At 37.8% G+C, this 25,491-nt stretch overlaps 1 protein-coding gene across 9 annotated transcripts in view; it reads right to left on the bottom strand.

Annotated features, from left to right (window-relative positions):
• The window catches only part of DPF1 (double PHD fingers 1), a 1,255,311-nt gene that overhangs the window by 58,622 nt on the left and 1,171,198 nt on the right, over positions 1–25,491 (bottom strand). For all 9 annotated transcript variants that reach the window (XM_044080027.1, XM_044079637.1, XM_044080109.1 and 6 more), the window contains one exon: positions 1,306–1,387. In XM_044080027.1, coding sequence (XP_043935962.1) covers positions 1,306–1,387 — 82 coding nt within the window. The remainder of the gene's footprint in view (positions 1–1,305; positions 1,388–25,491) is intronic.

Genomic DNA, 25,491 nt, shown 5'->3' with positions numbered 1-25,491 from the left:
TACTGACATGAGTACAGGGATCATTTTGCACTGATGATGACATCTTTCCATGGAAAGGGCAGTGATTGATTCTGGAGAAATATATACATGACTTTTAAATAAGATGCAGCCGTTGTATATTATGGGCATGTATTGCATTCTTTACTGAGAAGAGATGCCATGTGACCACCCCTTATGAAAGTCAGTGTCATGCAACACCCTAAACTCAATTCTTTCCTTAGGAATGTACATGCAGCTCAGTACTGACGTTGACTGTTGAGTCATACTGTGATTATTTACAGTTATGTTTTCTGGGAAATCCACCATGTCTTAGGACACACATGTATTCACATGTCTTTCGCAGGTCTGTAAGCACCTCCACAATAAGCTGGCTTTACTATTCCAAACTACCCATACATATTGTATTTACCCTTGCCCCTGTGGCCCAGGGCATAGTTGAAAAGAGCCTGAGATGGACCTGTACACTTACCTAGTTAACTGAATGAATAAAAAATAAAAACATTACCTTTAAATTAAATTGTTATAGTATTACATTTCTTTCTTTGATAGTGGAATATATGTATTTTTGCTATGTCTTTAAAAATCAATAACACAAATAAAGCTGCATGCACAGCTCATCAGCATATTATTTGAGCAGGACAGGGGTGACATATAACTCATCTCTATCATCTATTTGTGCAAATAAGCAGCAAAAGAACCAGGGGGGATGTGAGTGAGTAACATTTGTCATACCACCGCATCAGGGATGGCAGTGCTTTTTAGTATATGGTCTGAAGACACCCTCCCCGATTCTAAATCAACCTTTAGGCTACTTACAGAGATCAGAAACACCACCAACATACAAAGATTTCTGTGTGTACAGCTGGCTGCTGTACTTATTTTGCAGCCAAGCACATGTAGCATTGGCTGAGGAGGTAAGTGTGTATCTCTTCACTGACATGTTCTAGTATTGGCGGATGCCAAGGGTTACTTAGTAGTACAGCAAAATCAAGACTCAGCACTTTGGCTGGCTTGGTTTAGAAGCAGCCATTCCTCCTTTATGCAATGCTTAAATAAACCTAGTAAAGCTTCTAGAATATCATTATATGTGCCATGAAAGTGTACTGTAATTTGAAAATGCTTATGAAGCAAACATAGTACTGTAGTAGCCGAACATGGTTTGTAGCCTTGTGTCTCACTGACTTCTTTTGATGCTGATGAAAATGTGGCCGCAACCATTAACAGTAAGAAAAATAAAATGAAAAAAAAAAACCCAAAGGAAAACAGATTAAAATCAGAAATGGTGTTAATCCCAGTACAGCTTACCTTCTGGTGGCTCAGCCATTGGAGGGCTTAGACAATACATGTGATACCCCCTGTCGCAGTCATCGCAGAACAGCAACTGGTCCTGCAAGATTACGGTGGAAAACATATATTAATGTAATAAACTGGTACTGAAGCTTTTGATATACAACAAAACTAGTCCATTGGCAACAGATATTCCTATTAATTAAGAAAAGGACAATATCACTACAGATATCCTACACTGCAATAGCTTATGTGAACTATCTGCAGATTCCTATACCACAAGTTGAACAGGTTCACCTTTAAGCAGAATTACACAGTATCAACAATTCTCTCCCTGTATGTATAACACTGAGGATTACTGAGCTACAGCTTTGGATATTATATACTTCTGGGTAAAGATGAATTGCTCTAAACTACTTCACAAGGATATGCACTTATTTACCATGATGTCACACTTGACAGGTTTATTAGAATTTGGCTGCATGCTCAGTATCCTTCATGTTTATCCTGTTACTCAATGCAACTGCACCAACTTTGGTGGTCTGTTTTTTTTTTTTTTTCCTTCTTCAAAGTAAAGTTGTAGGGTTGTACCCCAAACTGTTATCTAACAGCAACTGATCCTCATGACTGGGAAAAATGCCTGCGTAGATGACACAGCCCCCCCCCCACCAGTTTCAAACTTTGTGCTTTGACCAGAAGTCCAAATGGGAATGATCAGTTTATTGGGGAGAGTCATTTGAGCTTCATGAAAATGAAGGCAGACTGCCTAGGGTGGGGAGGTGGTTCCTGCAATATCAAGTGGCATTCAAATGTACTCTCTGTACTGATGCACTAAGGTGAAATTGGTGTGTAGCTAACTTCACATAGATTTATTTTTCTCCAGCAAGGTTAGAAAGCTTTCCACCCCATCTACAATTGTCCAATTAAAAAGAATGATACAAAGTAAGGTAAGAAAACAAATGCCTCCTGGTTGTTTCTAGTCATTTTGAGTGCAGCCTATCACAGTCCCTGGGTGGGGTGATAAAACATGTAGGAGAGACCTGTTCATCTTTTAATGTTTCCTATTTTTCCATCTTTTTCACGGTGGCCAGCCAATATGCATTAAAGGTGTACCATGAATGGGGACAGAATCATGCAGTTAGTAAAGTATCTAGCATATGGCAGGCATTTGCTTTCCCTTACAGGAGGCAGCACACTGAGTTGAGTGAAGCCTAGGTAAGAGAGAGTTAAACTTTTAAATGTCCTGTTGCATGTGCCATGATAACATTACAGGGCAGTGATCGTTACCTGGTAATTAGTAAACAATAACGAAAAGACTCAATAAGAAAAAGGATAGTGGCATGTCCGTGCAGCTGCAGATCAAAAACAGCATCATTTGGGGACTTAAATATAAACCTCCTAGGCAAATATAAAACTACAATTCACTTATTCAATTATTTGTCACAAACCAAGGCCTATCATGCTTAACAGAACCAAGCAAGAGGCCCAGTTTCAGCAGAGGTAAACAAATTCTCCTAGACCTTGTCACTGCCAACAACCCTAAAGCACTTCATCAGTCTCTGTACTTCCACTATACCTATGTAAGAATTGCCCCCATAACATTTTTATTGAAATAACCCAACAAAAACTTTCTAAACTAAATAAAATTTAGAAGAACCTAACGTGTCACTTATGTACACTGACAATCCTCTCTTCTTACCTCCCAACACTCAGACTTGCGAGAGATGCACTCATATATCCAAATTGGAAGCCACCCTCTCCAGCCAAGACTGGAATAGCTGATTAAGAGGAGAAAGTCAACACTTGCACCACACCACATGCAACACATAGCCCTCCAGAACACACACCAGCACTGCTTTCACATAAAACAAACTGCACACCCACCTTTATGGAGGCTCTCAATAAAAATCTACCCAAGCAGCAGAGACCTCCAAGGCAGAAACGCACTCGGCCACCGCAACACAACACTAATCATGAGACACACAACTCTCCTAAACAGTGTGCCACTCAACCAAAGACCCTAAGGCAAAACAGCATGCCCAACATACTAGTCATAGGTGACTCAATAGTTAGGCACACTGATGTCCCACTCACTAGGTTGAATAAGGAGAAAGTAACAGTCAGCTGCCTGTCAGGTACCAGGGTCTGCCACATAATGCATGCCCTCAGGTCCCTCAACAGGTACAAATATGACTCTGTCACTGTACATGTGGGTGTGAATGACCTGAGATGTACCTCCCTGGACTACATGAAAAGAGACATGAAGGAGCTCTCGGATTATGTAGCCCAGGTGGGTATGGCCCTAGCCCTGGGCAGCATCCTACCATCACCCAGAATAATACCACAGTACAAGCAGAAAATGATTGATTTCAACAACTGGCTAAGTTTCTGGTGTCATTTTAAGGGGATCCAGTATCTGTCTGTTTGGGATGATATGACTGACAGACCTCGATGCTTTGCCAGAAATGGCCTGCATATGTCACCCCTGGGCTTCCAGATACTGGCCAAGGCTCTTGCCACCCCTTTAGTGCCTTTTTTAGGTGGTGTTCCAAACATCAAATTACCACTGTAACAGCTACAAACAAATGCAGTCTGAGGGTCATGCTGCTCAACCCTAGAAGTCTAAATCTCAAAATACATTCACTCAAAGCACTCCTTAAAATGGAGAACATTGACATTTGTGCCATAACAGCAGACCTGGTTCAAGGCAGCAGAAAGCACCCCTGCACTACCAGGCTATAACTCATTCCACACCTTTCGGCCCCAGAACTTGGACCAAAGCTCCAAGGGTGGTGGTGTTTTCATATTCATAAAGGATGCGCACACCTCCAGACTGGTAACCAACATAATGCATCTGAGATACTTCAGGTGCAGCTAACATTGGGTAAGACAGCGATTCAGGTTGTGGTCTGCTATACATCCCCAACCATATCCCAAGACTCACACTCCACATTCCTAAGTACCCCGGAGAATATTAGGGTCCAACCTAACACTCTCATACTGGGCAACTTCAACTACCCCTCCATTAATTGGGAAAACTGCTCATGTACCAATACACTTGCCCAATATTTCCTGGAATTTATTAATTTCAATGCCCTGGACCAGCTCATTCTTACCCCAACCAGAGGTAGCAACATCCTTGACCTGGTCATTACTAACATGGGTGACTGTTGCTCTACACCAATAGTCAACTCCTCCCTGGTTAGATCTGCCCACAAACTAATCACCTTGGAAATCCACATCTCTCCCACCTCCCCACAAAGGTAACCACCATGAAAAACTTCTCCAAAGCTAAACCAAAACAGTCCTTGAACCAAATATGGAATCAGATGCAAAAACTAGAGAATACAAGAAAAAAGAAAAATAATCTGGTTCCACACAGTAGTGAAAATCAATATGTCCTTTATTGTAGTAAGGTAAGCACTTGCTCCGAATAACATCCGCTTCATCAGACCAATCCTGAAACCCTTCCTTAAAGCACGGCCATTAAAGCATTGATTTCTCTTTTAATATATATATATATATGTATATATTTCAATAGTCCATATTTTATTATTTTTTACTATTGTATTCATTACCATTTTTAAGTATATATTATTCATTTAGTCTGTTTTTATTCAGTTTTTTAAAGTTCTATATATTCTACAGATGTATTTTATCACATGACTTTTAGCTATGATGCATTTTATCTGATTTTTGACTGGATGTTTTAGTGTTTAAAAATTTAACTGTTATTCTATCTTTGTTGGTCTGATGAAGCGGATGTTATTCCGAGAAAGTGCTTACCTTACTACAATAAAGGACGTATTGATTTTCACTGCTGTGTCGAACCAGATTATTTTTCTTTTTCTTGTATTCTCCAAAGCTAACTTTGGGCTCCTAAAAACAGAGGTGGCTAACTTCACGGCACCCATGCAAATGGAGATCAGTTTCATGACAACCAGATCATATACCAATACACTGTACGAACGGGTACACAAATGCATGGATCTCACCATACCCAACAGAACCAAGACACTCTCCTCCAATAAAAGAAAGCCAATCTGGTGGTCCCCTGCCATAAACAAACTCTTTAACAGAAGGAGGAAACTGATGCGGAATAAAGTGAAGTCCCAAGACTGGAAAAACTCTCTTATCAGCCTCAATAAAAAGTTGAGATCCCTCATCAAATCCTCTAAAGCTAGCTATGAAAACAGAATTGCAGCAGATAGTAAAGACAACCACAAGGCCTTCTACAGTTATGTAAAGAATCTCCACGGCAATACCTAGATTTGCTCAGAGCTACTGCACTATAGTACCTCTTATACCGAGCCAATGGATATTGCCAATATACTGGCCAAAAGACTCAGTGCCAATCAAGTTATTGATGTGTATCAAAGAAATGACAATCAAGTAAGATCGTGGGCTTAAGTGATGGCAGATGGAAGCAATGATAAATTTAATTAGTCAAATAAACAACAGCAACAGCCACAAAAAAACTGGTATGGCAGAAAGGGTCCAGGGAAAAATTGGAACAGGAAACAACAATACTGGAAGACTTAGGTACTGTAAATTTCAAAATTATTAATCTCTCCAGTAAAAAACTGTCTTATGGAGATTGTTGTGTATTAAGTAAAGTGTGGAATTTCACTCCAGCGCAAAGAGCAAATAAGTTGGTGATGATCAACGAAATTAGAGATTATGTGAGGAAATAAAATTTGAGCATTTTACTTGGTGCACAAATGCAAGGTAATTGTGAAATGTATAAACCAAGTTGCTATAATCCACCATTAATCAAAGAATTAGAAATGTTTCTTAATGTATGTGAATTTCAGATGCTTGAAATGTTAGATAGTGATGCAAATTTTAGATATTATAATCTAACAAAAAAGAAAAAGAATGTTTAGATGCTTTAGTCAAGAATGAAGATGTTTTAATTTTTAAAGCTGACAAGGGTGGTTCTATGGTATTGATGGAGAGAAATGAATATGAAAATAAAATGAAAGAAATGTTGTCTGACATAAATTTTTATAGACCTGTGAACATGTCAGAAGTAAGAAAGGGATTTTCATTAATTGATTCCTGTGTGGAAGAATGGTTCTACACAGGAAGAACTGATGAGAAAACAAAAATAAATCTATCTAATAACAACCCAAAAACAAGTAGGATCTTTGGTAATCCAAAGATCCATAAAAACCTAGATTACCCATCATTAAGACCCATAGTGGTGAGTAGAAATAGCAAAACTGAAGGGATGTCAGTGTTTGTTGACAAGCATCTACAGAGGGTAGTACCAAGGGGCAAGACTTACATAAAAGATAGTTATGTATAAAAAAACTGGAAGAGATTCAGGTGTCTGATTCACATATATTGGTTACACTAGATATCAATTCTTTGTATACCATGATTCCGAATAAAGAAGGAATGGAGACAGTAAGGGTTAGAACTATTAGAATCTAAAGTGTTCTCCCCAAGTACAGTAGGGTTATTAATGGAGATTGATTTAGTTTTGAGCCATAATTATTTAGAGTTTTATGATCAAATACATGTCCAAACAAATGGTGTTGCGATGGGTGCTGTTCTAGCCCCTAGTTATGCTAATGTGCTTATGCAAGGTTGGGAAATAGCCAATATTTTAGAAAGTGAACACAGTAAAGATATAGTCAAGATGTTAAGATTTATTGTCAATGTCCTTGTAGTGTGGGGGATGGTACTATTAATGAGTTAAATAACTTTTTAAATTACATTAATAATGTGTTCCTATATAAAATTTACATATAGTTATAATGCAGATAAAATCAATTTTTAGATCTAACAATATATTAATATGATAATAAATTAATTTCTAAGATTTATAAGAAAGATTTTCAAAATAATATGCATTTGCATTATCCTAGTTTGCATCCTAAAAGAACTAAAGTTAATATTAAGGGACAACTTAAAAGGATTAGTAATTTAACTAAAGATGATGAATTGTTTGAGCTAGAAGCTTTACAGTTTTGTAAAAGGATGGAAATAAGAGGATACCCTCAAGATGAAGTACAAAGGTTGTTCACTGATGAATTAATTAAGAGGAATAATATTGGAAATAATGTCAGTATGAATGTTGGTGATAAAACACATAAAAATTATAGTACAACATTAGCAATACAAAGTAGTACAGATTTGAACACTATAAAAGAATATAGTGAGGAGAAACTGGGGAATTTTAAAAGGAAATAGAGAAATTATGGAGAAAATAGGGAATGAACCCAAGTTTGTACAGAAAAGGGCTAGAAACTTTAAAGATCTTTTTCAAAGTAAACTAAATAAAGTTAAAGAAGCTGAGGTAAGAAAAGGGATGGTTAAATGTTATAACTGTAACTATTGCCAATATTTATTTACTGATAGTAGTGAATTATTAGTGGGGAAAACAGTAGTCCAAGTCCCAGGGAGGTTTACTTGTAAATCAAAAAATGTTATTTATTTATTGATGTGTTCAGAATGTAGATCATTTTATGTGGGAAGAACAAAGAGAGAACTATACAAAAGAATTTATGAACATAATTATGCCATTAGTAATGGAGATACAAAAAAATGCTATGAGCAAACATTATGTTGATAAGAAATGTAAAATTAATTTTAAATGTATAGTTTTGGACACTGTGCATCAAAATATTAAGTCAGTAAATGTTGAAGAAGAACTAGGTTGCTAGAATATTGTTGGCAAGTTAAACTAAATGCTTGTTTCCCTCCAGGTTTAAATAACAGGGAAGAGTTTGTAATGTATTTAAAAAGAAAGGGGTTGAAGCATTAATGTATGCATGTTACTGTGCATTTTTATGTCACTGTGCTTTTAAATGTCAAATAGTGTTTTAAAATGTTAATTAATGTAGTATTTAAAGCATATGTTTTTTATGGTAAAGCCATAGTCTGAAGAAGTCTCTTGCATAAGAGACGAAAGCGCTTACTATTGGCTTGGATTATAATAAATTTCTTCGTACTGACACAGCTTTTGTTTACTTTTTGGATTTTTGGAGTTATTTGCTTGCTGCTTTTGTTGGAGATTCAGTGCCAACTTTACCCCCCCCCCCCAAGGGACCAGTCACAATACCAGTAGATTGCCAGGCACCCAGTATTACTGCTGCACAGGTTAAAACAGCACTGTCCAAGGCCAAGAATATAGCTTCTATGGGACCTGACAATATCCCTGGCTGTGTTCTACATGAACTACAGAGTGAACTGGCACCTTACCTGTGTGCCCTGGTGCAATCACAGCCTCACCTCAGGCTTTGCCCCTACTGAATGGCACACTGCTACAGTCATTCCTCTCCACAAAGGAAGAGCGACTACAGACCCTGGGAACTATCGCTTCATTAGCCTGATGAGTCTGATATGCAAAGCTATGGAATGCATCATCATGGACCTAATAAACAAGGATATAGGGAATCTCCAAACTCTGGATCCCATACAGTTTGGTTTTGTGAAGGGTAGCTCATGCCTGCTAAACTTCATCTACTTCTTTGAGTCAGTCACCATATTTGTGGATGAAGGCAAGGGGGGTTCATACAGCCTACCTTGATCTGGCCAAGGCCTTTGATACCTTTCCCCTCTTAGGAATCATAGAAAAACTCACTAAGCTAGGCATCAACCCGTATATCACTAGGTGGGTTGCAAACTGGCTCACAGGTAGAACCTACAGTGTGAAAGTAGCTGACTCCAAGTCAGACTGCCGACCAGTCACGAGTGGAGTCCCACAGGGTTCGGTCCTGGGTCCTCTCCTGTTTGGTATCTACTTCTCTGAAGTCCAGGCCAACATGAAGGGACTCTGGCTGACAAAGTTCGCAGACAATTGCAAGTTGGAAGCTATTATTAACTCCCCAAGTGATGTTGAGATCCTACAGAAAGGCCTCACTGAGACAAGCTCAATGCTAAAAAATGTGTTGTCATCCCCTTTGGGAAAAACCTGGTTCCCAAGAATTACCACATCAATGGTAGTCTACTGAACACAGAAGGTGTTATGAGAGATCTGGGAACACAGGTTGACAACATCCTATCTTTTGACCACAACATTGCACTGTGGTCAGAAAGTCCTTCTATGTGGCACATCTCATTACTAAGGGTTTTGCATCCAGGAAAAACGAGGTCATTGTCTCCCTCTACACTTCCCTCATTAGGCCAATCAGTGAGTACAATGCCTCATTTGGCATGTACCTCACTAAACACCTGCAACAACTAGAGAGGCCGCAAAAGTACCCCACAAACAGGATCCTAGGCCTTAAGCATTTGTCCTATATGGACAGACTAAAAAAACTCCAACTATTGTCTGTCTCATATCGCCTACTTAGAGGTGATCTCTGCTTGACTTACAAAGCCATGTCTGACCCAGCTCTATTAGAAATGCTACATCTAAAGAAATCCCAATCCCTCCACACCACACGCTCCAGAGACCTCAACCTCATTACCACAATCAACAGAACATGCTGGAGGAGCAGGTTCATAACCCAGAGACTGCCTGTGTTCTGACAAGTCAAGCAGAGCACCTCACTAGCCCTCTTCAAGAGAAATCTTGATGAGTGGATGGGAAATAGAAAATTCACGCCGGGGATCACTCCAGTGGCTTTACTCGACAGAGGTACTGGGAACTAAGCCTTTTCCTCTGTTGAAACTTGGTTATCTGATGCCCAATTAATACTCAACCAAAACAAAACTAAACTACTCATCTTCCAACCCACCAAACATACTCAAAACAACTCTCACTTTAACATCACAACAAAAGACAACACCACTATATACCCAAATGAACACACCAAATTGCTAGGAGTGGAAATAGACAATAAACTAAAATTTGACATTCACATATCCATGACCATAAAAAAAGTCCACAAAAAAATAGGAGCGTTATACAGAAATAAGTAACTTCTCTCCAAAGCAGCAAAGATTTCAACAGCAAATTCCCACCTTATCTCCACCCTACTTTATGCATCTCCAATTCTCCAATATATACCAACCTAAGACGCCACAGTGGTGCAGCAGTTAATGTTGTCACCTCACAGCAAGAGGTTCTCCGGTTCGATTCTTGGCTGGGGTCCCTTCTATGTGGAGTTTGCATGTTCTCCCTGTGTTCGCGTGGGTTTCCTCCGGGTACTCCGGTTTCCTCCCACATTCCAAAGACATGCATCTGGAGCGTTTCTCCCCGGGCCTCCACTGAAAACAGGCTCTGTGGAACCTAGTCGGACATTCCCGGTCAACAAATGTTAAACAAAATAAAAGGCAATGTGATCTAAACAAGCTAGAGACCTGCTACAACAAAATCGCCAAATTCGCCACAGGGGCATCCTACCATAGTCAACCCTGTCTCTCACTTGCTGAACTGGGCTGGCTTGAACTCCCTCATCTCCTTCAATAGTATCAACTCTCACTCGCCCACAAACTAGTAAACCATCCACTAAATGTCCCATCCCTCCAGAATCTACTCCATCCCTATCGCACCACCAGACCACTAAGATCCAGCAACAAAAATCACTTGCAGATCACTAAAGCCAATAACTCTGCTGGTGAAGCACTATTCTCTTGTACCATAGCCAAATTATGGAACTCCCTCCCACCCACAATTACCTCCATACCAGCATGCACCCACTTCAAAACTTTGCTAAAAGTGCACCTAAAATGGCTATGCCCTTGCAACTCCCACTCTAATATCACCCATCCCATCCAACCACTACCTTTCTTTCCACTCCAGTAACTACCTTGATTATAGCAAGCTCAGATGCTCATAAGCCTAGTACTTATTATACAGCAGGAACTTCTTATTGTAACATTTGTTAGTGTCTGTTATGTACTTCACAGATAATGATTCTAGTTGTCTACTGATGTACTATGTTCTTCATCTGTAAATATGTTGTAATTGCTACGTAAATTGTTAATCGCTATGAAATCCAATGTAACTACTGTCTATTTTAACTGTGGAGCTCTTCTCCCTGGGCCTCCACTGAAAATGGACCTACATCCAGTCGGACACTCCCGGTCAACAAATATAAATAAATAAATAAAATAAATAAACTAAGGTCAAGTGGCACGATGCCAGGATAATCCTATGGGCTAGGCTTGTAAAGGCCCCAGGGCCATTAGCCTAGTTAATACCTATGAACCTATGAAAATCACTGCAACAAAAGATCGGTGGAAGTAAATGATGTTTCAGTGCAGCCAGTTTAACAAATTTTTTGGTTTTCCTTCAAGAAAAATACTTACCTTAACTAGAAGTACAAAACCATCCACAGCAGTAACATCCCAACTGTGAAAAATGTGACCAACGTTATTTGTTGGTAACTTTGGGGACTGGATTTATACACACATTACTATAAAAATATTTATAGTAAATGTGTAAATCATGATGTTTAAGAAATTGTGTGATGTCATCTTTGGCATGTATTATACAGGATATAGGGTATTGGTGGTGATTTGTTTGTTCTGAAGGCTCACAGGCACAAACAATGGGAATGAAAGAACTCAACAAATAAAGTTAGTCTCATTTTTCACAGTTTGAACTTTACTGCTGTGGATGATTTTGTATTTCTGGTCATATTTACACAACATCAGGTGCCTGTCATTTCTTTAGTGTGCTTACTTTCCTTAACTAGCTAGACATTTCAAATTTACACCAAACCTGTGGATTACAGATGGGCAGAAAGTCCTCTCTAAGATATGAGATTTAGAATGGCTACTGTGAAAAAACAAGCCTAGCACAGAAAGCAAAAATCTATTTACTCTCCTTAGAAACCTATCAAAAGAGGCCAGAAGAACACACGTGGCCATTCATGTATAACCTCTGTAAACCTTGTTTCATAACCTTCAAAAAGGTTATTGGAGTCTAGTAAATGAAGTCATAATTTAAGAAGCTTAGAAAGAATCTGTTAAGAACATCACTATAAACTGGTCATGAGGAACACTATCCTCCAAGATTTCCTCACTGAGTTCACATAACTATCCCAAACAAAACATCTCTCCAGTTGCCTGTACCACTCCATATGTATTTCCTTATACTTCACAGCAGCAATGAAAACAAAATAAATGTAACTGCTCTTGGAACAAATCTAAAATGATGCTCACTGGGTCTCATCAAAATGTGGCAAGATCACTGGCACCCAACCTCTTCACCAGCTTTTTGACTGCTGTATCACCATTGACTCCATGGCAACAAGGCACTGCAAAACCAATTTCCTAAAGTTACCAAACCAGCCAATGCAAATGATTTTAGACCTATCTCAACTCTAGCAGCTCTATGAACAATATTTTAAAAAGTATTTTACTTTTCAAATACATATCAAAACAAGTACTGCAGTCCAAGCATCAATATTAGTTTTCATAAGGTAAATAGTATGTCTGCACTGTATGATCTTAGCCTTCAAAAATATGGAAAAAAGCCATTTAACAGGGCCAGTTTCACTGATCTGATCAAAACCTTTGATCACCCTCCTAGCAAACTTACTGTTCAGGGCAGGGAGAAGCACCAGAACTTTACAATGGCTTAAAGGTTTTATTTCTAGAGGATTTTTATCGGGTCTACTCTTCTTTATCAAAATTACATAATCTTGAAAAAGAAAAGTAGGACCCCACTTCTGCGAAAGTGCACTTCAACAAAAGTGCACTTTCGCAAAAACCGATTCACCGAAGCGGTAAAATAAAAAAAATAATGAAAATGCAGTTTTGCACGGGGGCAAGCCCCCCCTACACCCCCGCTACTTAAATATACAAACTCTGAGATCACACTACAGTGGGGAATAGGATATATTTCTTTCTCCCCACTGTACCATGCTTTGGTGAATCGGCTTTCGCGAAAGTGCACTTTGATGTAGTGCACTTTTGCTTAAGTGGGCTCGACCTTTTGCTTGTCGATAATCTGTGTTTTCGACAAACAGAAGTAGACCCTTTTCATCTGTATAACATGTTCTGGCACATTTTTCATCTCCTACCTTGTAAAAGGTGTCTCTTAAAGTTCTATTTTTACCCCACAGGAAACAACTAAACACTTTCATTACCTATGGCTCTAGCTGGACACAGTGAAGTAACAAACTCTAACACAAACAAACTCCAAGCCTAGGTAAAGAAAATATCCCATTTCATCTCGCCAGAAGGCAGAATACAATTCAGAAAGAACATTTCTTGTTTAACTGGAGTATAGGCCTCGATTAACACCAACAGCATCAGAAAAGCATCTTTCTTCAAGTTGATCACCCTCACACCACTAAAGGAGCATCACTGCCCCCAAACTGACTCAAGTTAAGTGGCTACACATCAAACAAAGGTCGATGATGTTACTTGATATGCCATTATTTACACATGGCTACCCATCAAACAAAGGTAATCTCTGTTACTTGATATGCCATTATTTACACTTTGCTACCCATCAAACAAAGGTTGATGCTGTTAGTTGATATGCCATTGTTTACACATGGCTACCCATCAAACAAAGGTCTACGCTGTTACTTACACTTTTATGTATAATTATAATTAAACTCCTTGGGTGGCAAAAGCCAGGGTACCGTTTGGCTAGGCTTATATAGGCCCTAGGGCCAATAGCCTAGTACCTACCTATGAACCTTATTAGGTACTCATCTAACATTAAAGAACTTAAAGGGACAGTTCCAGAGATTTTTTTGTTTTGATTCTGGTCTTTGTTTACATTTTCTGCGTGCCTATCTGAGCATGCTCACTTTTAATTGTAAGAGTTAGGGAGGAGTGCCTCCCGGAAGTTTCAAGGGTATTTTCCAGATTTCATCTCAAATTCCAGTTGTACTCACAACAGCTCTCAAGTTTGAGCCATTCATTAGTTTAGCCTTTGCATGTGACCCTCTGAGAAAAGTAGCCTTTAAAGGCAATTCATGACTCGACTGCTACTACCTCTCTAGAAAGCATATGAGTTAAGCAAGCCTAAAACATTAGTAGACAGACTTTTGTGTTTCTTTCATTTCATATTTTATTTTGTGGTGATTCTGAATGCTGACCAGCTGCAATGATTTTACAACATGGCTGCTGATTGCTTAGAACGCATCTGAGGGTGGGAAGTTTCAAACAGCAGTGGGAACAGTTTTTTTTCTTTTCTTTCATTTCATAAGAAATTTATTTTATTGTGTTCTGATTGTTGAATGATAGCCAAGTGCAATGACTTTTTGACTTACTAGCACTTTTGCAGAATGCATGCTAGTGTTGCAAGATACAGCTTTCCTTTCCTTTCATTTTGTAGTTTAATGTGTGCTGATTTCTGAACGCTACTAGGTAAGGGCACTGATTTTATGACCTGGCTGCCTGCTCTATATATTTATTTTATTTTATCTTATTTTTATTTAGCTTTTGTTTACCAAGTTTATCCAGCTGGGTTTAGTCAGAAACCCTTTATCAGTCGAGGAGGTCTGCTTAGAAAAGCTCCAACCTATTACAAACATTTTTTAAACAGAAAATTAGTAATACACATGAACAGACATTAAATTCCTTCTGTAGAAGCATGACTGGTTTGAAGTTCATATATTAGTAAAAATAAACACACTGACCTAGGACTCTCATTTCATATTTTACTCTGTGCTGACTTTGGAATACTAGAAAAGTCCATTTCCTAGTGGTGCATCTTAGTGAGTGACTGCACAGTGTATGTTCTTCAGCAATTTTCTTCCACTTTTAACTTTACAACTGCATCCATTTGTGTAGTTCCATTGTTATTATATATAAACAAACCATTGAAATGGCATCATTCGAGCAGTCAGCAATGCCTGATGATTTTCCGATTCCCTGTCTGACAACTATTAGTCCTACACAGTAACATACACACTAGTGTGCTATTCCAAGTTATATGGTGGTGATGTCAGAGCTGCTAGGTGACCCTGTTTACTAGCACATGCTGTTTTCATGTCTTGCCCTCTGTAAAAACCCATACAACACAACTGTAGTATTTTATTGTGTTGTTGCCTGACTCCATTGCTCTTATACAATTATGCACAGTATCATGCAGTTATTGATACTGCATGGAAATATTGGAAGCCTGCTCTACAATATGATAACCGTCTGTACTGTCTCATTACTATTCTCTAAAATGGCACTGTCTGCCGTTACAGCTGGCTCAAAATTCTCTGTTCTGAACAGCAGTTGATATGAGTCAGTGTGTTACTGCATCCTCACACTGTTAGTTGAGATGTGCATCGTGAAGGTCTCATCATGTGTATATCAACTGTCTTTCTGAGATTCCTTCAGTGATAGTACTTAGTTTAACTATAGTAAAAAAAAATATCACCATGGGGTATGGTAATGATGCTTGTTGAAGGCAAGGAAGATGTAAGCTTGGCAATCACACCTATTAATCTATATGTAAGCATGTGAACGTACACACAAACACACTCTCAAACAACACATATAACATATTGATCCTATATAAGATCTGCTTCCTCTAGTTCCTTTTCATAGAGTATTTGACCCTATCCTAGGAAGTAAAAGCATGAGGAGGCAACCACTCTTGGATGAGATACTAAGCCACCAGAGGATGAACACACACACTCAAAGTTGCTCCACATAGAAGACACAAAAACTGTGCTGCAAAAGAGGTGCACCATGCCTAGCACCAAAAGCAGGCAAAGCTAGCCATCACCTAGTTGTATCATTCTTCTAACGTACATAATTGTAGAGTGGTCCTTTCTGTTGAAGAATAGCATTATAACACTTACATCAAGTAAGATATACTACAAAACTAACTAAAATGAGTGTTGTATAATATAGCAAGAAAAGTGACCCTAGTACACAGTTGCAGTCTCCTATACACCCTCCTAGTTCTGACTATGACATTTACTGTGCATTTCTCAACAGAAGGAGCATGGACTAAGGTTTTCAATTCTAGTTAAATAGAGATGTTTGGGTGTATAGGTTACCCTAACAACTGTTACCATGCAAGGCCTCTTCTTCCCTTTAATCACTTTAGCGTGTGAGGTGAGGATGATATCTTGAGATACGTGTCAGGGTTTCTGCTATGCTTCAGCAGTTTCTGATTCTGATCTGATTTCAAGACTAAACTGAAGAAGAAAAATACTCCAAACTGCCTTGACTGAGTTACAACGAAAAAAGTAAATTAACTGATAAAGTTTATGAGAATAATATTAAGATAATTTATGCAATAATATCCTTGAAACTCTAGAGACAATTCAGACAAATGTTTGTTTTGATGTCTGTAATTCCAGATTGTTTCCAGAATGCTTGGTCTGAGAAGCTATTGGTGATTGGACTTTGCTTGACCAATAGCTTCTCTTATTTTACAACTTTAGCCTATGAGAGGTGCTTAAGAGTTGTACATTTCCCTGATCATTGTTAAGGTATCTTACAGTTCTTTCGTTATGAAGGGCGTTTTTATTTAGCCTTTGTTTTAATTGGTCATTTTTACACTGACTTTAGAGATCTGGTCTGGTTCATTATTCCTATAGGTGCTTTATTAGTCTCCTAATTTCCATTTTAAATTAGCATTTTAACATGTGATGTAAATTTCGATATTTGACTGGTATGTTTTTATTTTAAATATGAGTGTTGTGTTTGTTTTTTTGGTCTGATGAAGCGGTGTTTTACTGTGAAAGTGCTCACCTTTTCATTAATAAATGTTTTTATTAATCAATATACTTTTTTTGTGTTACTCAGCTGTGGCAGTTTGGAGTATTATTTGTCTTTATTTTGGCTTTGTTTTACTCCATACTCCTAGTCAGCAGTCTGTTTTTTGACTTTTGTTTCTGATTTCAAGACTGACTGTGATCAACACCACATTCTGCATTCATTGTTAAAAGTTGCATGGAAGAAGTTCAAAGCACATGGTCCAGGTTCATTTCCGCATTTTTTTAATTCAACAAATCATAACAAATCCAACATAAAAGCATAAAAAAACATTCGGATAAGTGCTTCCATCCTGTATATCCAAAAGCCTTTAGTTTTGCTTGCTGTACAATGGCATCACTCTATATCCCCACATATTCACAACCCCGCCCGTGTCCCCCAAGGATCCATATTAGGACCTATACTGTTTAATATTATTTACCAACAACCTCCACTTATCATTTCAACAAGGGTCTCTTGTTCAGTACACAGATGACGCTACTATAATCTGAAAATTCAACTCAACTACAACAAATCACTCAATCTGCATTTACAGCCGCAGAAACGTCTCCACAAAAAATCACCACCTGTCTTTAAACCCCAAATAAAACCAAGTTCACAATATTCACTCCAAAGAAAAATACTCCCATCAACAAATCTAAATTTAACACATTCTCCCTGAACCACACAAAAATCAAATTAGTTACCCACACCAAATTGCTAGGTGCCATAACTGATGAAAACTTAAAATTTGACCTACATGTACAAAATAACATCAAGACTCACAAAAAACTGGGACTTCTTTACAGTCAAACATTTCCTCTCCTTCCCTACAAATCAAGTACTTGCTTCCAGCTATCTACTTCCTTCTCTTGTCTATGGTGCCCTATTGTTAACCAACTTCCAATCCAACCTCAAAACTAAACTAGAAATATGCTATAACAAAATAGCCAAATTCCCAATGAACACCCACCACTCCACTCACCACTGCATACCTCTAAAAACACTAAACTGGATTGAATTCCCCCACTACCTCACTTATCTCCAACTAGCTGCCACACACAAATTGCTAACAAAAGAACAGGAATGCCCTCTCCTAAATTCCTTATTCTCCCATTAAAATCCCAATAGGTCCCTAAGATCAGAAAAACCAGCACCTCCTCCAAATTCAGAAACCAAAACTACCTGCTGGTCAACTACTATAATCCTGGGTTATAGCTAAAACCTGGAACAGCCTTCCTCTAGCCATTCATACCACTCAATGCACTATTTCCTTAAAAGCAGCTCTGCACACTCACCTCCACTCTCATTGAATTTGTAACTGCACTGAGCCCCCTCCTTCCATAGCCTAGTTCTTAGTGCCCTCCTATTATTCCCTTAATCTCATATTTCAACTCACATTCTTCTCTATGTCCATCTCAGCTACACTATCTTACTACCCATTCTCTCTCTCTTTACCCTTTACTATTAGCAACTTTCTCTCCAGTCCTCTATTCTTTAGTTCTTTATTACTTTCATCCCTTCACCTTTATTGTAATCACTATCAGTCTCTTACCTCTGCTTTCCTATATCTTCCCCACTTTACCTCTTATATACTATAACTCATGTAACACAGCTGCTAACAGTTTCAATGTGTTTTCAAGCTTCAAACCTCAGTTATAATATGATTGCTAAGCATTTGATAGTTACCCATACTACAATGTCAACAGTAGTTGTACTATATTCTAAAATAAGTTTATCAAGTCTGCTTTATTTAATCAAAATGTGCTGCTTTGTAATAATTTCACGCTGTGCTTTGTATACTCTAAATGTTTTTTGTGGTGCTTTGTATATTCCAAATGTATTTTTTGTGGAGCTTTTCTCCCTGGGCCTCCACTGAATATGGGCTTTGCTTGGCCCAGTGGACTTTCCTGGTGAATAAATGCCAATAAATAAATAAATAAATAATAAAGAGATAAGACTTTGTCAGATAAAGATTTCATTACATCGCAGAGTTTAAAATACTCTGCTCTAAATCACATTATACTTTCCCAGTTTCTGACCAACCAATAAGAAAGCTTCAATGAAACCAAACCCCCTTACTTGCACTTAAAACACATTAAAAATAGAATAATTTAAAAGTATATAGAAAAAAATAAGTATAAAAACATAAAAATATACAAATATATATACATCTTACTAAACTAATTTTTTTCTTATCTAGAAAGTGCTTTTAATCTCAGAATGTGAGCTTAAGCTAGGGTGACTCGTGTTTGGAGTGGTGGCTATATTTGAGATAGTATTAGATGAGGAAGTAAAAATAAGAATAAAACATTTAGAAAGAGAGGCGGTTATAATGGAGGTGGATAAAGTGCTGTAGAAGGAGATTGCTGGCATGGTTAATAGGGGTTATTCTGTCATGTGTGGTTTCAGCTTTGGGGTAGTTTAGACTTCGGGATGGGCCATTCCATCATATGTTGTTTCAGGAGGGTTTTCCCTAGGTTTTGTAAAATCAATAGCAGGAGCAAGTTGGTTATAGATACTGACTATCGCTGATGATCACTTTGAAGCTGTAGGTGAGCATGAGTGTGTGAAGATTAATTGGGAACTCATAGAATCATACATGGTTGGGAGTGTTTTGCTGTAAGTTAAGACTGTGGATTAGGGATCGGGATGTGGGTTAAGACTGAACCATTACCATATTCAATAGGATTAAATTAGGTTAAGTTTTCCACCCATGGGAGATGGTTTAAATAAATAAACCTTTGGGTAGTAGTTGTACTATGGGTTTCTAGACCAAGGCCTTGTGTATAGTACATATTAAGCTTGCCTCTGGGATTATTATAGGCATACAAGTCATGGCCAGATTGTTTAAAATAACATACTGGCTGCTGGGAGGGAATGCACTGGGATATAGGTCTTTGTGGGGCAAACAATTACCTGCAACATTTCGCTCTAATTTAATATCTTCATACTTAAAAAAAACATTCATTTAGTTTAACTTTGCAGACAATAAACATGAGGCAGATCTGAAGAAGCACAATTCTGTGAAAGCACTTGTGTAAAAATTAAGGATGTTTCCAGCACAATCACAGTTTCTATCCTATAAACTCTTGTATATGCGTATGTGCATATATACATATATATATATATATATATATATATATACACACACACACACACACACACACACATATATATATATATACCACACACTGACACACATATATGTGGATCTACTTTGCATGCTCGAAAGCCCAAATACTCAAACATTACTTTCACAAGATGAAAATAACGAAAACTAAAATCTCGAACCAGGCATTTTTCCCAAGGAAAGTAAACACTTGCACAAAACTTTAGAAAAACACCGTAGTATCTGAAACCTACCAAGGTGGGGGGCTATGCCCCCCGACTCCCCCAACTATATATACCAACTCCAGGATTGCACTACAGTGGGGAAAAAGAGCATATTTCCCCACGTTGGGCAAGTATTTACTTGCCCTGAGTCTCGAGAAAGTAACATTCGAGTATATGGACTTTTGATCAAGAAAAGAAGGCCTATATATATATATATATATATATATATATATATATATATATATATATATATATTTTTTGGCCAAAACACTTTATTTTACATGACTTTGACCATGACACTTATGACAGTTTATGTTTTAACGATAAAATGACTCAAACACTTGATAGAGATGTGCAAGATAAAAATAAATAAATAAATATAAAAAAGTACAGCAAAAAGTAAAAGTCAAAATAGGTGGAAAACCTGTAAGGTGTCCACCCCCAGGGAGTGTTTCAACACCATTGGAATGCCCCCATGATGGATACCTCCCCACACACAGACGCTCACAACTTTTTGTATAAAAGTAAGCTAACTGTCCACAGCTGTTCACTAACCTCACAGTGCTCAACTGCCTATCTAGAGAAGACAAATAAAGACGTACTTAAGCCAACTGAATGGCGTATTGTGTATTTATCTGCTGAACAAGTACTGACTGCAGACTGATAAGATTTCTAATGTTAAATGCTTAATCAAAGGTTTTTAATAAGGATAAATACTGGGATCGGTCTTTAAAAAGCTGCAAAAGCTCAGCTAAGGCAGTTTTTTCAACCCCTTTAACCCTGGCAAAAAAACTGGCTCTATTTTTTGATTTTGTTATTCGAGCCTAGCAGCTAACTTCTCGCCTGGAATGTAGAGCTTGTTATAACTGCCAAAGTAAAGGGTAATCTTGGTTTAAATGATTCTTCTGTTCATATATTGCAAAACTCTGAATAAAACGATGCTTATATAAGGAAGGGCATCTCTAACCTTTGAAATCTCCTAATTAGTCTACACAAATTTGTTTTAGGTGAAAGATGGGAGGAGGGAAAGAGTGCATCTGTACTGCAGTTGCAATATGTGGGCAACAATCATATGTATGTACAGTATGCCCACCTTATCCTTGCATTTGGCAACTGCGGTTTCAGTTATCTGCGGTTCGAAATAACAGGTGAGGCATTCTTGAAACCTGCATACATGCAGTCTGGAAAACTTGTGGAAATGCGCTTAAATCATGAGACTCGTGAACTTATGCATGCATAATATATTTATTTTTGCTTGAATTGTTGTTACACCTTCCACTACTGTTTTTCCGTCTGAATTAAAAATATTTTTATTCAAGTAAATGGCTTCTAAAACCAACAGAAGACGTGACGTGCTAACCATTAGTCAAAAAGTAAAAATCCTCAATATGATCAAATAGAAAAAACAATTGTCTATGGAGATTGCCAAGCAGTAAGGAAAAAACAAATATTCAATATGTGAAGGGTTGAAGAACAAAGATAAAATTCATGCCAGTTTTTCTGTTATACCCCAGTCCACAAAAGTTGCTGGTACAGAGCATGATAAGGTACTACTCGAGGTATGAAAAAGCTTTGAATCTGGAGGTGGAAGATAACATTAAAAAATTGTGCCTTTGATGGTAATGTTTTACAGCTTATATGAAGACGTGACCACAAAATGAATTGGAAGAGGAAGGAACTAAGCAATTTACAGCAAGCAAGGGTTGGTTGCATAGATTCAAAATTAGGTTTAATCTAAAAAACATAAAAATTACTGGAGAATCTGTATCTGCTAATGAGAGTGCTGCTGACATGTTTCCAGCAGAGTTAAAAAAAAAAATCACCGAAGACAAAGGTTATCGCTATAGTTTTAATTGTGACAAAACCAACCTCCTTTGGAAGAAGATGCCTTAGAGGACGTATATCCACAAAATTGTGAAACAAGCACCAGGCTTTAAAATATTTAAGGACAGATTAACGCTAGTGCTGTGTGGCAAGCGGCCATTCATATGATCAAACCTGGTCTTGTTTACCAAGCAAAGAATCCTTGTGCTCTAAAAAACAAAAACAAAAACTGTATGCCCATCTTTTGGCAACACAATTCCAAGGTGTGGGTCATGGCAGTGTTAGTCATGGAATTGTTTCATCAGTGCTTTATTCCTGAAATGAAGAAATACTTGGAGAAGGAACAATTACCATCTAAAGTGTTATTAATAACAGATAATGCACCTTGCCACCCTCACTCACTCAGCATCAAAGATGAAAACATCCAAGTGCTATTTTTACCACCAAAATGACCTAATTGCTTCAGCCACTTGACCAGGGTATCATTAGATGCATCAAGGCCTCATATTCGGCAGGTTCTGGAACCAGTTACCTGCAGATACGGCAGGCCTACTGTATTTCTTTTCTTTACTTTTCTGTTTTTCAAACACTACTTTCTAATCAGCTTTTACAATGGTTCAGAATTGTTATATGTATTTTTTATTTATTTTAATATTTGTTTTTGTTAAATGGGAAGAAAATGTGACTGGGCTAAAAGCCCATTTCTGGTGGAGGTCAGTGGAGAAATGCTCTTCCATATTACATTTGACATGCAGTTTAAAGACAAATAGCAACAGAAATAATTTATATATATTCTATGTACTTAGTGTTCTATAACAAAGAAAGCCTAAACAGCAATAGTAACAACAGACATTTATCAATTGGATAAAATAGGCAGATTAGAAATAACATAAGAAATTTGAAAAACCTTTTACTAAAGACATAAATCATATCTGGTAATAATGACTTTAACCAAAGCTATCCTTAGGTGAAATAGTGCTGTTGGCAAAGAGCTCCATGGTATTCACCATTGCTGCCCATTGCCACCAAGCACAACTCATGCTGTCCCATAGTCCCCCTATTCGTGCCAAAAACACACCATCCAAATTACTTGTTTCTTCTTTTTCTCACAATTTTTTTTTACTCTGTTTTTTTCATGCTTTCATTTATTCATTCAACACATCCTAATTATGAAAGAATGCACTCAAATAACTGTGTAAGAAACAACTGCATTGAGCTAGAGGTCTAGTGGTCACTATGTTCAGAGAAGTTGTGGGGATTCTAGCTATTCTGAGGTGCATTTTAGAGTGTTTTTTAATAAAATTGTCATCCAGTGATGGCCTGAACAAAAATCATGATTAAAGGAAAAAAATGAGTCGATTTTTTCAACTTTACTTTTTCTTGCATCCTTTCAGTACACCCTAACTTACCAATACAAATCTGGGGGCCATGGAGTTATAGATGCCCTCAGGCACTTTTTATAGCTTTTTCCAACCATTTTTTCCATTGATAGCCTGAAGAAAAATCATGATTAAGGAAAAGACTCAGTGTTACTTTTTTCTTTAAGACAGAAGTGAGTTTTAGCCAATTCCTAATGCTCAAAACCAACAAAATAGCAGTTCACAATAAACTGAAAACACACATGCCTTCAAGGATATATGAATCATATCTTACAACAATACTGGCTTCCCACCCCATCCTCCCCAAAAAGTCACCTTTTTCTATCCCTCTGGTGTGATTGGGATGAAAATTAAGGCACAAATGACCAGTCGTATTTTTAAGTTGCTGCTGTCATACATATGTACAGCATACCTCTTCACCCCTACTCCCTCAAAAGGCAGCCATTGTATATGTACCTCTCTGACGTTGGACTGGGGAAACAAAACAGAGCATAACATATTTTAACCTGTAGCTGTCAGACATTTATAAGCAATATGCTTCCTTTCCCAAAAGACAACAACACGTACATGCATCTGATTGTGAGAAAAGCAAAACACTTTTTATGTCAGACAGTGCTTTACTTCTATATAAGCTATAGTTATCCTTTGTGCACACCTCTGAAGTTTGTGAGGAAAATTAAAGAAGTAATGACCAAACTGCCATCAACCCAATACAAGCTATAGCGAGCTCTGAATATCTCTGAGGTTTGCAAAGAAAAAAATAATGGCATCAGCTTCACACCCTACACCCCCACAAGCTATAGTGACCTTCTGAGCAAGCCTTGGTTTAGACAAGGAGGCGTTCCGGGCAGAGGCCACTACTAAACCTGTTTCCAAGTCCACTTACACAGTCTTGGAGTGTGGAGCCACTAAGCCTCCAGAAGCTCTGAAGGCTTGGAAGTTCTATGATGCATTTTATTCATCTTTTTGAGAAATGACTGTTTAAACTTAAATGCCACAAGTTAATTACTTTTGTTCTGTTAACCCTCTACCAAGTAACTGTAGATTCTTCTGTGTACAATTCAGACATCTGATTATGATAACAGAGGATGGCTATGTAATGTATTTTAGCTTTACTCCACAGAAAGGTATTCTGAATATGATCATAGAATCAGTCTCAAATTGCTCTAGTTGAAGCTGCAGCCCTATTCGGCGTCCCGACTTTAGTGTGTATACTAACTTCCTAACTACAGCAAGGACAGCTCAATTCCTAGCAACTGGCCCACCTAGATATCTGCACCCCTGGGCAACCCTGAACTAGTGATAAATAATAAACAAAACGGAAGGAAACATACTAATAAAGAAGACCTCTTAGGTTCAACTAAGACCTTGCAGTGTATGTTTCCCATCCCAGAACCATTTCTATAAATACTTTAAGTACCTGAAATTGCTGTATTTTGGGCATACACACTAGTCAGACTCTTTTTTTGGGCTCAGCCCCCCCCCCCATTAGGAAATTCTATTTTCAGTAGGTACTATACGCCCCAGCCTGTAAGTAACACCTTTCCCTTAATTTTCCCTTAGTTTTCTGTGTCAAGATATTTTTATCTCCTGAACAGAACCAAACATCAGGCACAAAATTAGTCCTATGAGTAGTTATATGTTTGTTTTACAGCACTGACCTGTACTTTTTCTTCCACCAGGCTGATTGTTTCTGTAGTAAGTAAGTTTCCCTCATGGCTCACTAACTCGGCAACTTAGTCTCTAGAGCAAAGTATATTCCTCCTCAGGGTTCACCTCTTCTCCCCTCTTTTGACTTTCTTTCAAGCTACACTCTATAAAACTCTTGCCCCTTCCTACATTTCTCAATTTATTTACTACTGATAGACTGTTTTTTTACCCATGCTTATACAGAAACTTGTTGCAAACTTGCTACTCTGCTTAAAGAGAAATTTGTGGGAATACTTGTTACTCTCTTTATTGTACTTTTTGGTCTCACTTTTTTATTCTCATTGTTAATGTTTCTGAATAACAGATTTTTGTAACTTGAACTACCTATCTTCTGAACTACTTTTATCTTTTGTATATTGATACTGTTGTTTTAAATTGTCCTTTC

Source organism: Protopterus annectens, chromosome 1.part0 (genome assembly GCF_019279795.1).
Source record: "Protopterus annectens isolate FY-2018-M chromosome 1.part0, PAN1.0, whole genome shotgun sequence".
NCBI classification, from domain to species: Eukaryota; Metazoa; Chordata; order Ceratodontiformes; family Protopteridae; genus Protopterus; species Protopterus annectens.
The sequence above is the reverse complement of the archived record's forward strand: the minus strand, read 5'-3'. Positions and strand labels throughout refer to the sequence as shown.